This window comes from Crotalus tigris, unplaced genomic scaffold (genome assembly GCF_016545835.1).
Source record: "Crotalus tigris isolate CLP2741 ecotype Arizona unplaced genomic scaffold, ASM1654583v1 scf7180000023652.331455, whole genome shotgun sequence".
NCBI classification, from domain to species: Eukaryota; Metazoa; Chordata; class Lepidosauria; order Squamata; family Viperidae; genus Crotalus; species Crotalus tigris.
In genome coordinates, this window is record NW_024100099.1 from 238576 (window position 1) to 251273 (window position 12698).

General features: G+C 45.2%; 1 protein-coding gene across 3 annotated transcripts in view; it reads left to right on the forward strand.

Annotated features, from left to right (window-relative positions):
* Positions 1–12698, forward strand: part of LOC120297637 (unconventional myosin-Vb-like) — a 213394-nt gene that overhangs the window by 121993 nt on the left and 78703 nt on the right. For all 3 annotated transcript variants that reach the window (XM_039320485.1, XM_039320484.1, XM_039320486.1), the window contains exons 6-9: positions 3171–3314; positions 4465–4546; positions 6499–6606; positions 8442–8551. In XM_039320485.1, the coding sequence (XP_039176419.1) occupies positions 3171–3314; positions 4465–4546; positions 6499–6606; positions 8442–8551 (444 nt within the window). The remainder of the gene's footprint in view (positions 1–3170; positions 3315–4464; positions 4547–6498; positions 6607–8441; positions 8552–12698) is intronic.

The following is a 12698-nucleotide window of genomic DNA, read 5'->3' on the forward strand; positions in this document are numbered from 1 at the left end:
CTCAAGGCTGCTGCTGCTGTGCTTGTTCTCCTTAGCCAGGTTGCTCACGATGGGTACGAGGGAGGCCCATTCTCTCTCCATGGGAGGAGACCCGCTTTGTATCCAAAGCTTCCTTAGCAATAGGATGGGAGACCCCCAGGATAGGCCGGGAGGAGGGGGCAAGGGGATGGTGAAAGGGCAGCAGGGCAGGACTAAGGCAGGACTTACCTCACACCCTCCCTCTCCTTCTTTCCTTCCTTCCTTCTTTCCTAAGAACAGAGTGGTGGGAAAATATTTGAGATAGGGAGGGAGAAAAACAGGCAAGAAACGCAGCTGGGGAGGGGTCACCCTTCGTGAGGGAGGAAGGAATGCACCATCACCAGCACATGGCCCTCACCTACTTCACAGATCTGGCTTGGTGGGCTCTGGGGGAGGGGATGCCATGAGCAGCGTGAGAGTCAACGTTACCTGCACAATGCCGCCCAGCCCCCAGCCTGCCCGGTTTCAGCAGGCAGCGGGGCGCCCTCCTCACAGCGCCGAGAGGTTGAGCCGGGCGGTGTGAAGCTCGCCAACTTTGCACCTTGCTGCCTGCTGAAACTGGGCAGGCTTGGGGCTGGGCAGCATTGCACCTCTCATCAGATTCGCGCCACCCGGCTCAGCTCTTGGCGCTGTGAGGAGAGCACCCCGCTGCCTGCTGAAACCGGGCAGGCTGGGAGCTGAGTGGCCTCGCGTTTCTTTTTGGATTTGTGCTGCCCGGTTCAGCCTCTCGGCACTGTGAGGAGAGCGCCCCGCTGCCTGCCGAAACCCCTCCCCCAGAGCCCATCAAGCCAGATATGTGTGAAGTAGGCGAGGGCCATTTGCTGGCCACTTCCAGGCGACGGTGCATTTCTTCATTCCTCACAAAGGGGGACCTCTGCCCAGCAGGCACCCAGGGGGCGGGGGCGACATGGCAGGAGCTGGTTCCTCGCTGTTTCCAGACGGCCTTGTGGAGCTAAGACTGAATGTGTTTCAGCATTGATGGCCACCACAAAATTGTACATTGGCTCCCGTCCGGCCTGGGCCAGGGCCAAGGCAGTGGGGGCCGTTCCCTCACTGTTTCCAGGATGGCTTTGTGGGGCACATGAAACCACTTCGTGGGCCGCATCTGCCCCCCAGGGCCTTGTGTTTGACGTGTCTGGTCTAGGAAATATGTGAAATATCAAGCATTTCATACTTTGATATCCCTTTTTTGGCATTCTATAGATTTTCTAGGCATTCTATAAAATGTCTAATTTCACACATTGACGGTAACATATATAAACAGAGAGCAACCCCCCCCTCCATTCTAGCACTGATGGTGTTACCTAGTTGGGTGATGAAACATCAGCAAGAAATCCATTAATCTCAGAGAGTGCCAAGGACCCCACAATTCAACCCTGAGCCACAAATATTCTTTCCTATTGGTGTAAGTAGTGATTAGTTTTCTTCTTTACCTTGAATTCTTTCCTTGAATTTTAGTATTTGAGGGTTTTAGGCAGAAGAATAGTGACTGGATCCTAGGTTCTGCATTCCAGTAAGGCTTTCCCAAACAAATGCTAAAACAAGCGATGCCTTAGTTTGCTGTGTGAATGCAACTTATCACAGGCCCCAATTGACCCACGTAACACTAGGAGGGCTGTGTTCTGAATGAGAAATTAATAACTATGAGGGTGCTGGTGGCATAATAGCAGTGGTGGGATTCAGCCGGTTCGCACCCCTTTGGCAGAACTGGGAGCTAAATTTTTGTTGCCCAGGCCCAGAATGGACTTCCGGAAGCAGCATCCATGCAGAGAACCAGTTGTTCACATATTTGAATCCCACCACTGCATAAAAGTGCATTGTGCTTAAGTGCAGCAATTACTGGGATCCCTTCCTATGAATGAACGTTACTAAAAGACTAACTGACATATTTATATCTTGAGAATTTAATAGCTTTGCTCCTCCTTTTCTAATATCTGTCAAAGGAGTTTTATTACCACGTTATTCTATGCCTGTGGATATTGCATAAAAAAATCTGTTCATATTTCAAAAACTCCAATAAGGTACAAAATATGAGCAAAAGATTATTTGCATGAATATGTTATTATAATTTTTGCTTTTAATCAACTTTTAAAACCAAAATCCATGCCTTCATTAAAGCTTAAATTAAGATCCAGAGTTGTGAATTCTTGATAAGACACTATTTTCTATGCCAGTGTGTTGTTATTAATTTTAGTTTTGGCTAGTATTTTTAGAGGTATACTGCTAAGTTCTGTTGTTATATAAGCTGCTGGTCACTTAGCAAGCCCAGTTGCTAAGCACAGTTTCATTAATACCTTTGGAAGCACAGGTCAATTCAATTGCTTTACTGTAATCAGTTTATCTCAAATTCTGAGCTATTAAGAAGCAAATATGTGGCTTTGTCCCAACTTTACATGTAGTAAAAAAAAAATAAAAATCAATCAGTGAAGCTGTGTCCAGAACCGAAAGCTGCCATTGATCTCTCTTAGAAAGCAAACACTGTAGAAAGCAAAAACTGTAGACTAATTATGGTAAATCAGGATTCTTTGAATAAAACACAATTGTTTGGGTCCATGTAAGATAATACACCACAAACCATGGTCCGCCAACAACAATGGCTGGATTCACACCACAGAATAGGCCAAAACCAAACAAGTCAAAGAATGAGTGAAGTTAACTTCTGTGTCTTACTTGAAAACTGCAGTCTGTTGTAGCATTAAGTCTGTCTCCAAATAAATTCATGTAAATACACACTTTATTGCATTAGTTATAACGAGCGTACTTGTTATGAAATTGAAGGTTGCTTAAAATTCTATGGCTGTCGGTATATGTGTAGAAATGCTGATCTAGAGAATCTAGAATGTTAATTAAACATGATAACAAAATCTTGTCATAATTACTTTGCTGCCGACTTCATTGTTAACACTCTAAAACAAGCTTGTAAAATCAATCATTATAGAAGGGAGAAGGCTGAAAAAGATTTTATGATCTTGTTAAAAAGTGTAGCGCTTAATCTTCAAGAAATGTTGCTATTTCCATCTTTCATTCTCTCGGCCTTTGTCTTTATGTGGTTTTTGAGTTATATGCAATTACTTACACCGTATACCTGTGAGATAAATGAATATTGTTGAAAAAATATAGGATATTTTTAACATTTTATTAATTTCATCAAGGCAATTGGCAATGCGAAAACAACCCGGAATGACAACAGCAGCCGTTTTGGGAAATACATTCAGATTGGCTTTGATAAAAGATACCGTATCATTGGTGCCAACATGAGGACGTACCTGCTTGAGAAATCAAGAGTTGTATTCCAGGTTAGCTTATTTATCATTTATTTATTTATTATTTATATATTATAATTTATATATAGATATATAGATATATAGATATATAGATATATATAGGGGGAGAGAGAGAGAGAATATCATTGTTCATCATCTCCTCCTCTCAGCTAGTGAATAGGGAGCCAGATTCACTTAACTACTATGTTACTAACTTAACAACCGGGGCAGGGAAGTGTCAATGGAGACTCTGCATCATCCGGGTCACGGTTGTCCCAAAGATTTTCAAATGTTTCCTTGAAAACATTTCGCTTCTCATTCAAGAAGCTTCTTTGGTTCTGAAGAATGCCAATCCTTCACTCAGAGCTGAAGAAGCTTCTTGGATGAGAAGCGAAACAACTCAAGGGAAAAAAAAAAGAAAGTCCAGTTGCCTTCTGTGGCAAGAAAGGTAGTAAAATGGGGCAAAACTGGCTTAACGGCCATCTTGCTCAGCAAGGAAAATTTGGGGTTCATTTGTGGTGGTAAGTGAAGAGCTAACCTGTTATTTGTAACTGTGGACCAAGGCTTGAGCTTTGTGTCTTTGTGTTTTTATCCCTCCATTGTTTCTGCTTTGTCCATTTGAGATCAAGGAGACGTACATAACATCTCCCTTTAGATCCTAATTAGAAGAGACACGCTGAGTCAGACACTTAAGCAGGATCAGTCCTGGCTGGTTGATGGATTGGAAACCTCTAGGAAATCCCAGGCCTGTAGGGGCCCTTCTCCAGCCTCCGTCCTTCGGCTAGGGAATGAAGATAACCAGTCCCTCATGAGTTCTAAGGACCCTGCTTTTGGACCCTCACACGCTTCCACAACCATAATCGGAACACTGCCAGTTTATTTTCCATTTACTTAGTACTCATCTAGATCAAAGCTAATTGTAGATAATATTTTTTTTTTAAAAAAATCCATTCTTACCTTGAAGAAATGTGTGTGAAATCTGAGTTTGAATAATTCTAGAGAAAGAGGAAAGGGACTCAGTTGCAGGTCCTACTAATGGTTGTAAAGCGAGGACCACCTGCAAGGCGATAGGCATAAAGTGCTCCTTAATTTGCAGTATCACAAGCTCTCCAGAAATGAGGCTGAATGATATTTAATTAACTGTGGCTCATTTCTCTGCAAGTAAACCAGTGTTCTCTCTCAGGCAGCCGGTGAGCGAAACTATCACATTTTCTACCAGCTGTGTGCCTCTGCGGCTCTCCCAGAACTGAAGGATCTCTCACTAGGTAAGCCGGCTATTTTGTACCCAGAATTCAGCCTCCCCAACGAAAAAGCTCCCTTGTATTTTACTTTTACCTTCAAATAATTCCTGAAAGTCCAAATAATAAATTTGTGGAGCCTAGCATTTCCAAGAAAAAGAACTGTGTCTAGAGAAAGAAGGAAGTTGCACAAACAGCGGCAGAATTGGTTTTAGGAAACAACATAAGCAGACTGCAGTCTAACATAACCATTTTGAAATCGCCCCAGGAACAGTGTTGAGGTTCCCCAGGCTTTTGCTGCTTTCTGTTTCCATTCTCTAAGGGAGACGTCAGGTCTCCATGGCATCCATGCACTTGTGGCTTGTAATTGTGGCCCTGACACACAGAGTTGGGCACAAACTAGCCCTAGTCTTCACTTTGGAGCAGGTGATCTGTAGTTGCAGAATATTAACATCTGCCATAATCAGAGCCTTGTGAAATTGTGGATGGATGCCCTAGACCAGGGGTCTTCAAACTTGGTCCTTTTATGACTTGTGGACTTCAACTCCCAGGATTATGTGCCTGGCTGAGGAATTCGGGAGTGGAAGTCCACAAGTCATAAAAGGGCCAAGTTTGAAGACCCCTGCCCTAGACCTGTGCATGGGCAGTGGGCCCTTTAAAATGGCCCCACTGGTTTGTCCTATAGATCCAGAAGGAAGGAACAGGTGCTTGACAGTTCCATCTCCTATCTGGTTGATCTCGGAAACTCAGAGATCTCTAAGCTCTGGATGAGATTACTCCTAATGCAGCCTCTGCCTGGTCACCAATCAGAGATAAGCCTGATTTGTTGTTGTTTACTTGCTAAATTCTGTTTGACTCTTCATGACCCCAGGGACCACAGCACTCCAGGCCCCACTATTTCCCAGAGTTTGCCCAAATGCCTGTTCGTTGCATCAATGACACTATCTATCCGTCTCATCCTCAGCCACCCCCTTCTCTTTTTTGCCTTCAATCTTTCCCAGCATCATCGGTCTTTTCCAATAAATCTTCTCATTTGCTGGCCAAAATATTTCAGCTTCAGTATCTGTCCTTCCAAAGGACAGTCAGGATTGATATCCTTTAGAAATGGAGGTAGTGACAGATTTTATTTTCCTGGGCTCCAAGATCACCGCAGAGGGGGACTGCAGCCAAGAAATTAAAAGACGCTTGCTCCTGGGGAGGAAAGCTATGGCAAATCTAGACAGCATTCTAAAAAGCAGAGACATCACCCTGCCAACAAAAGTACATATAGTCAAGGCCATGGGTTTCCCAGTTGCAATGTATGGCTGTGAAAGTTGGACCGTAAGAAAGGCTGGGCACCAAAGAATGGAGGCCTTTGAACTCTGGTGCTGGAGAAGACTCCTGCGAGTCCCCTGGACGGCAAGGTGTTCAAACCGGTCAGTCCTAGAAGAGATCAACCCCGACTGCTCTTTAGAAGGCCAGATCCTGAAGTTGAAACTCAAATACTTTGGTCACCTAATGAGAAGGAAGGACTCCCTGGAGAAGAGCCTGATGCTGGGAAAGGTGGAGGGCAAGAGAAGAAGGGGACGACAGAGAAGGAGGTGGCCGGATGGAGTCCCTGAAGCAGTGGGAGTGATCTTAAAGGGACTCCAGAAGATGGTAGAAGACAGGAAGGCCTGGAGGAACGTTGTCCATGGGGTCGCGATGGGTCAGACACGACTTCGCAACTAACAACAACCACCACCACCTCTTGGCTTACTGAAGAGCCAATGGGAGTTTAAAGAATTGCCTCAAATGACAGTGATGGAAGACCAGAAATGGACCGACTGAGTCCTGGGTGGAGCTGATGAGGTGTGATGCATCATTCTCCTGTGCTTATTGTGCACACAGATTCCTGCCTGGTGGGCTCAGGTGTCAGGCTTAGCCAAGACTTTGTGGGAAAGGTGACATAAGCCCAAGCATTCCCCCCCTTAACCTGCTTTTGCTTCTTTGTCTCCCAGTGGATGCCAAAGACTTTTTCTACACCTCTTTGGGAGGAGACACGTCCCTTGAAGGAGTTGATGATGCGGAGGATTTTGAGAAGACGAGGCAAGCCTTCGCCCTGCTTGGTAAGGGCTCCGTGCCACGTTGGGCTGCTTCCTAGGAGAACCTGTGGCAGATACAGCTATCCTGCACAAAGATTTAGAGTTACCCTTCAGGAACTTTTCACAATATTGCTACGTTTCGATAGAAGAGAATATTTGTAGCTCAGTGTTGAACTGGGGGGTCCTTGGTGCTCTTTGAGCTTGGTGGTTTTCTTGCAGACGTCTCATTACCAGACTGGGTAACATCGTCAGTCCACCAAGCTCAGAGAGCATCAAGATCCCTACAGTGTAAAGTTTTTCAGATTTGTCAACTTAACATGTGGACTTCAACTCCCAGAATTCCCCAGCCAGATGCATCTTAAAGTTGCCGAGTTGGACAAACATCAGTGTAAACCAGGGGTCTTCCAACTTGGCCCTTTGATGACTTGTGGACTTCAACTCCCAACGCATGCTAGCTGAGGAATCCTGGGAGTTGAAGTCCACAAGTCATAAAAGGGCCAAGTTGGAAGACCTCTGGTGTATACCTTGTGTATATTGTCCAATGAGCTTTGCTAAGACTTTTATAGGTTACCAGTTTAATTAAATAATTGGTTTGCTTGATAAGCTGCACATATTTAATATTTAATGTATTTATCTTCAGTATTCAGTATTGGCAGAAACTGTAAGGAGCAGCGTGAGGTTAGAAAGTAAATCTTAGGCAGTGCTGCTTGTAGGATAGGATTTCTTAGTGCCATTTGTGTTGTGCTTAAAAAAGTGTGTAAGTGTGTATGGACACCCCTGTGGTTGGGTGCTCTGTGAAGACCCTTCTTTGGCCCTTTTCTAGAGTGTAATTTCTTTTTGCTGCTTATTCACATTGTGGGTTCTTGTGTTGCCAGTCACTATTCAGGGGCTAACATGGGAATAGAAGGAGTGATGGAGAATCTTTTGAGCTTGGCATATCAAATATCAAAATGCCTAATCTTGACTCTGCTGGTGTGTCTCACACACAGGCCCCCCAAGCACAAGAGAAATAATTCTTTGCATTTTCTTTCATTCATTCATTCATTCATTCATTCATTTATAAAAAATATACGGCCCAGTCATGTGTGGCGCTATCATTACCATCAGTAATGACAAAAATGAAATACAAGTAAAATTCATTTTTGGAGGCGGTGAAGGCTGCACAAGAGCCCAGACCCTCTTGTGGGACTTCCAGGGGCTGCGTAAGAGCATACCCAATTCTTGCACGGCTTCCCCAGCCTCCAAAAATCATGCAACAAAAGGGTGTCTATTCGGAAATATAGGTTGTCTTCAGCTTACAAGCACGTTTCTGTTGCTGAACAACTTATTCAGCGAGATCTTTTTTGCCACAATTAAGCGAATCACTGCAGATGTTAAGTGAATCATGCGGTCGTTAAGCGAATCTGGCCTCCCCCATTGACTTTGCTTGTTGGGAGTCAGCTGGGAAGATCACAAAGGGTGATCACCTGGCCTCTGCAACTCTCACAAATACAGGCCAGTGGCCAAGCGCCCCAGTTTTGATAATGTGAGCATGAGGCTGCTACAGTGGTCGTAAAACCCGTCATAAGTCACTTTTTCAGGGCCCGGTTCAAAGACTGCCTGCCGCTGTAGTTGGGAGTTGGCGAATGCTGGCATGTCACCCAAAATGTATAGGTCCACCATCCCCAATTTAAAGAGAAGGCAGCTTCCGTTTTCCCCTAAACTGTGATGTTTGTGGTCCCGGGATGGGCAATTTATGACGGTCCAGATTTTGCTGAAAATCCGCCTTTCGGCATCCCTCGTCGTATGTCATGCTCGCCGGGACTGCTGGCGATTGCTGCTCAGGCACTTGAAAATTGGATATCAATCCTCTTTTACAGGAGTAAAGGAGTCCTATCAGACGACCATTTTTAAAATACTCGCTGCCATCCTGCACCTTGGAAACGTGGATTTTCGTTCTGAACGTGATGGAGAATCCTGCAGCATAACGGTATGTTTTTAAGTGGGCGCATAAGGTGCTCTACACATCAAAGACGAACTCTCTTTAGATCGGCTTTTTTGTTCTTTAATCTTCCGATTAATGCGGTGCACATCAAAAAGAAGCAGGGCTTTGATTGTGTAAGGCAAGTGGAGCCTACTAAACGGCAAGGGCTCCTTTTAAGAGGGCAGTGCAGTTTTTGTGGCAATGCACGTCTAATTTTAGGTAAAGTCCTGACCTAATTCTATCCCCTGTCAAGGGCGTTAGTTCCCTTGAGACCTTGAGGGTCTGTGATGCCTCTTCCTTCTCACCGTGCAGACGGAGCGTGGAAGGAAGGCGTTTTTGGCCGGACTTTTATAGCCCTTACTCCATCCCCTGGAACACAGTGCTTAGCCTCCCACTCAGCCCCCCACCCTGTTCCAGCCAGATAAAGTGGGATGGCAGTTGCTGATTAATCTATTAGATCTAGCCCTCAACGTACGGCCACAACTGAGCCCAGTATTTCCATCGCTAAGCAAGGCAGTTGTTAAATGGGTTTCGCCGCATTTTGTGACCTTTCTTGCCACAGTTGTTAAGTGAATCACTGCAGTTGTTAAGTTAACAACACAGTTGTTCAACAAATCTAGCTTCCCCACTGATTTTGCCAAAAGGCCGTCAAAGGGGACCCCTTCACCCCAGGAGATACTGCGGCCCTCGTAAAGGTGAGCTGGTTGCCAATCATCCCCATTTTGTTTAACGTGACTGGTTGTGTGTGTGTGTGTGTGTGTGTGTGTGCTGTAGTGGTCCTAAGCATGAAAAACAGTCCTAAGCCACTTTTCCAGTGTCATTGTAACTTTGAACAGTCACTAAACAAACTGTTGTAAGTTGCTGAGGACCATCTATATGTGTTTCCGTGATCATCAGCTGAAGTGTTTTCTTTTTTTCTAATTCAAATATTAAAACCTTCTTTGCAATGTTTTAAACCCAGTGGCCTGTTTTTAATTCTTAGGCTTGGACATCCCGAGTCCATAAGCAGATCTTCTTTTCAAGTATTGCTGCCCTTCATGATATTGATCCTGTTTTATGGAAATGCATCCATAATTCTAGATGGTCGATCTGCCCACTAACTTAGTTAATCAGAAAAACGCAGCAAAGCACGAGATGCAGAGAAAAGTTTTCTACAGTCTTCTACACTCCTTGCATAATTACAATCCTCCGAGGCCTTTTCCTTTGGTTGAGAATTGCCAGTGTAACAATTATGCGCTAACGGAGGCTTCTTACGGTAGTCATTCCAACACAATTTTAGTGCGATAAATGGGGATTGTCAGTCCTTCCAATTACAAAACAGGATTCTCCTGAGTACACAACGTTCATTGTGCAATTTTAATCTTCCCCCACCCTGCATTTGTTAATAGTTTTCATTTCAAAATAATCTAAATCCCATCAAGTTTTTTGCATTGGCTTCTGGGGTCTCATGAGAAATACAGAGATCTTGTGAGATTTGGCAGTCTTGCAAAATAGGATTCCTTTTTATGTTTCTTTTTAAGTAATAACGGAGACCCGATTTGGTGTAGCGGTTAAGGCCTCAGGTCAGAAACTGGGACCCCGGGTGTTAGTGCGGCCTTAGGACAGTTGCTCTCCCTCCGCCCTAGCAAACTGGTCTCAGACTTGTTCAGAAATACAGGTAGTCCTCGGCTTACAACAGCTCAATTAGTGACCGTTCAAACTTACAACGGCACTGAAAAATGTGACCTATGACCATTTTTCATAGTTGTGACCTTTGCAGCATCCCCATGGTCACGTGATCAGAATTCAGACACTTGACAACTGGTTTGTATTTATCACCTTTGGTGTGTCCCGGGGTCACGTGACCCCCTTTTGTGACTTTCTGCCAAGCAAAGTCAAAGGGGAAACCAGATTTCCTTAACGACCGTGTGACTGACTTAACAACCGCAGTGATTCACTTAACAACCATGGCGAGAAATGTCGTATAACAGGGCAAAACTCACTCAACAAATGTCTCACTTAACAACAGAAATTTGGGGCTCAATTGTGGTCATAAGTCAAGGACGGCCTGTACAGAATAACGGAGTCGGAAGGGACTGTGTTTTCCTTTTGACTAGGTCATTAGTGGCGAACCTATGGCACAAGTGCCAGAGGCGGCACTCAGAGCCCTCTCTGTTGGCACGCGCGCCACTGCCACCAGCAGCATCAGGCCACTACCACCGCCCGGAGCAGGAGCCCCCCCCCCAGCACAAAGGAGGTGAAGCGGCCGACTAGCAAGTGCAGGTAGAGCAGAGGTCACCAACCATTGTCGATTGGTGGACTGGAAGAAAAGGGAGGGAGAAGCATTTTACATGCGCGCACGCATGCGAGCACACACGCATTGCAAATGGGGCGGGGCTAGTGCCCGCGTGATACTCACTAGCCCTGCCCCATTCTTGCGTGGTGCAGTGTCTTGTATCTGCAGCCTGTGGTGCGGCGGCAACCATTTTTGCGCCTTGCAGCACGATGGCCCATTTTTGCGCCCCCCAGTTTTTGCGTGCCAGAGGCGGCACTCAGAAGCACCTCCCTGCCCCCCCGAGGGCACCACAATGCTGATGTGGCCCTGGCACTTTGCGATAAATAAGTGGGTTTTGGGTTGCAGTTTAGGCACTTGGTCTCTAAAAGGTTCACCATCACTGGACTTAATAGTAGTAAAGTTGGAAGGGACCTTGGAGGTCATCTAGTCCAACCCCCTGCTCGGGCAGGAAACCCTACACCATTTCGGACAAATAGCTGTCCAGTCTCTTCTTAAAAACTTCCAGTGTTGGAGCATTTACTGCTTCTGGAGGCAGGCTGTTCCACTGATCAATTGTTCTCACTGTCAGGAAGTTTCTCCTTAGTTCTAGGTTGCTTCTCTCCTTGATTAGTTTCCACCCGTTGCTTCTTGTCCTGCCTTCAGGTGCTTTGGAAAATAGCTTAATTAGAGCTGTTGGTTTTTGTACTGTTAAACGATCAAAGTCGGACTCTAGTCCTGTTCTCCTTAGCCGGGAACCGCCCACCGATACTTGCACGGCAGCTTCGTAACACCAACTTCCATATAAAGTCCCAGGGGAATGTAAGCAGGATGGTCAAATGTCCAGATTCTGAAAAAAAAAATATCTAACCCGACACAAAAATGTGTGGGTTTCGATGCCGCCTGCCAGAGCTGGAAAACTTTGGGTGGGGTCCACACCCCACGTGGCATCTGCCCAGGTTCCCTGTTGCGGTGGGAGAGAGAATTCCCCCCCCCCCCCCGCGAAGTTCCTCGTCAGAGACTGGATCGCAGAGTGACGAGCTGCTGTTTTTACAGGAGGGAAACCTCCAGATTTTTTCCAGCTAACAAATACTGCGCTTAATTGGATAAGTGGCCTAGATATTGATATATAGAACACTTATCTATTCTTATGAATCAGTGTATTTTAAAAGGTAACCTATGGCATATAATGCTTTTTTGAATTCCTCAGACCTTAAAAATTGACTACTTATTTCCCTCATAAGTGTATCGTAGTATTACGGCGCTCTCAGAAAGTATTCAGACCCCCTTCACATTTTTTGTCAGTTTTGTTGTGCCGCAGCCTGGTTCTACAGTTGTTGAAATTCATTTTTTTTTCTCATTAATCTACACTCAGTACCCCATAATGGCAAAGTGAAAACAGAATTTTAGAAATGTCTGTAAACTTATTAACAATGCACTGTATGTGCTTTTTCTACCCAATTTTATTACTGGTGTCTGGGTGCTCTGTGCCGTTCACTAGCAAAGAAAGTAATGAGCAAGAGATCCAGAGGGAAAAACATCTCTAGCTTATGTTTAGGATGCGTTAGCAGCTTAAGGTAGGTCTGTGGCTGGTTATAGTACCGTAGTAGCAACGTCCTTGCGAAGGAGCCCAGTGATTCATGAGGTGGATGTTGGTCTCTTGTCGCTGCAAACTAACGAAGCTGGAAACGAGAAGTCCTTGGTGCTCTCTGAGTTTGGTTGTTTTCTTGCAGACATTTCATTATGCAAACTAGGTAACATCGTCATTACTGTTGGGTGGTTGGGTAATGAAACGTTTGCAAGAAAACAATCCAACTCAGAGAGCACCAAGGATCCCTCATTTCAACCCTGGGCTCCAAATACGCTCCTTTGTTGGAACAGCAGCAGCACTTAGACTTATAT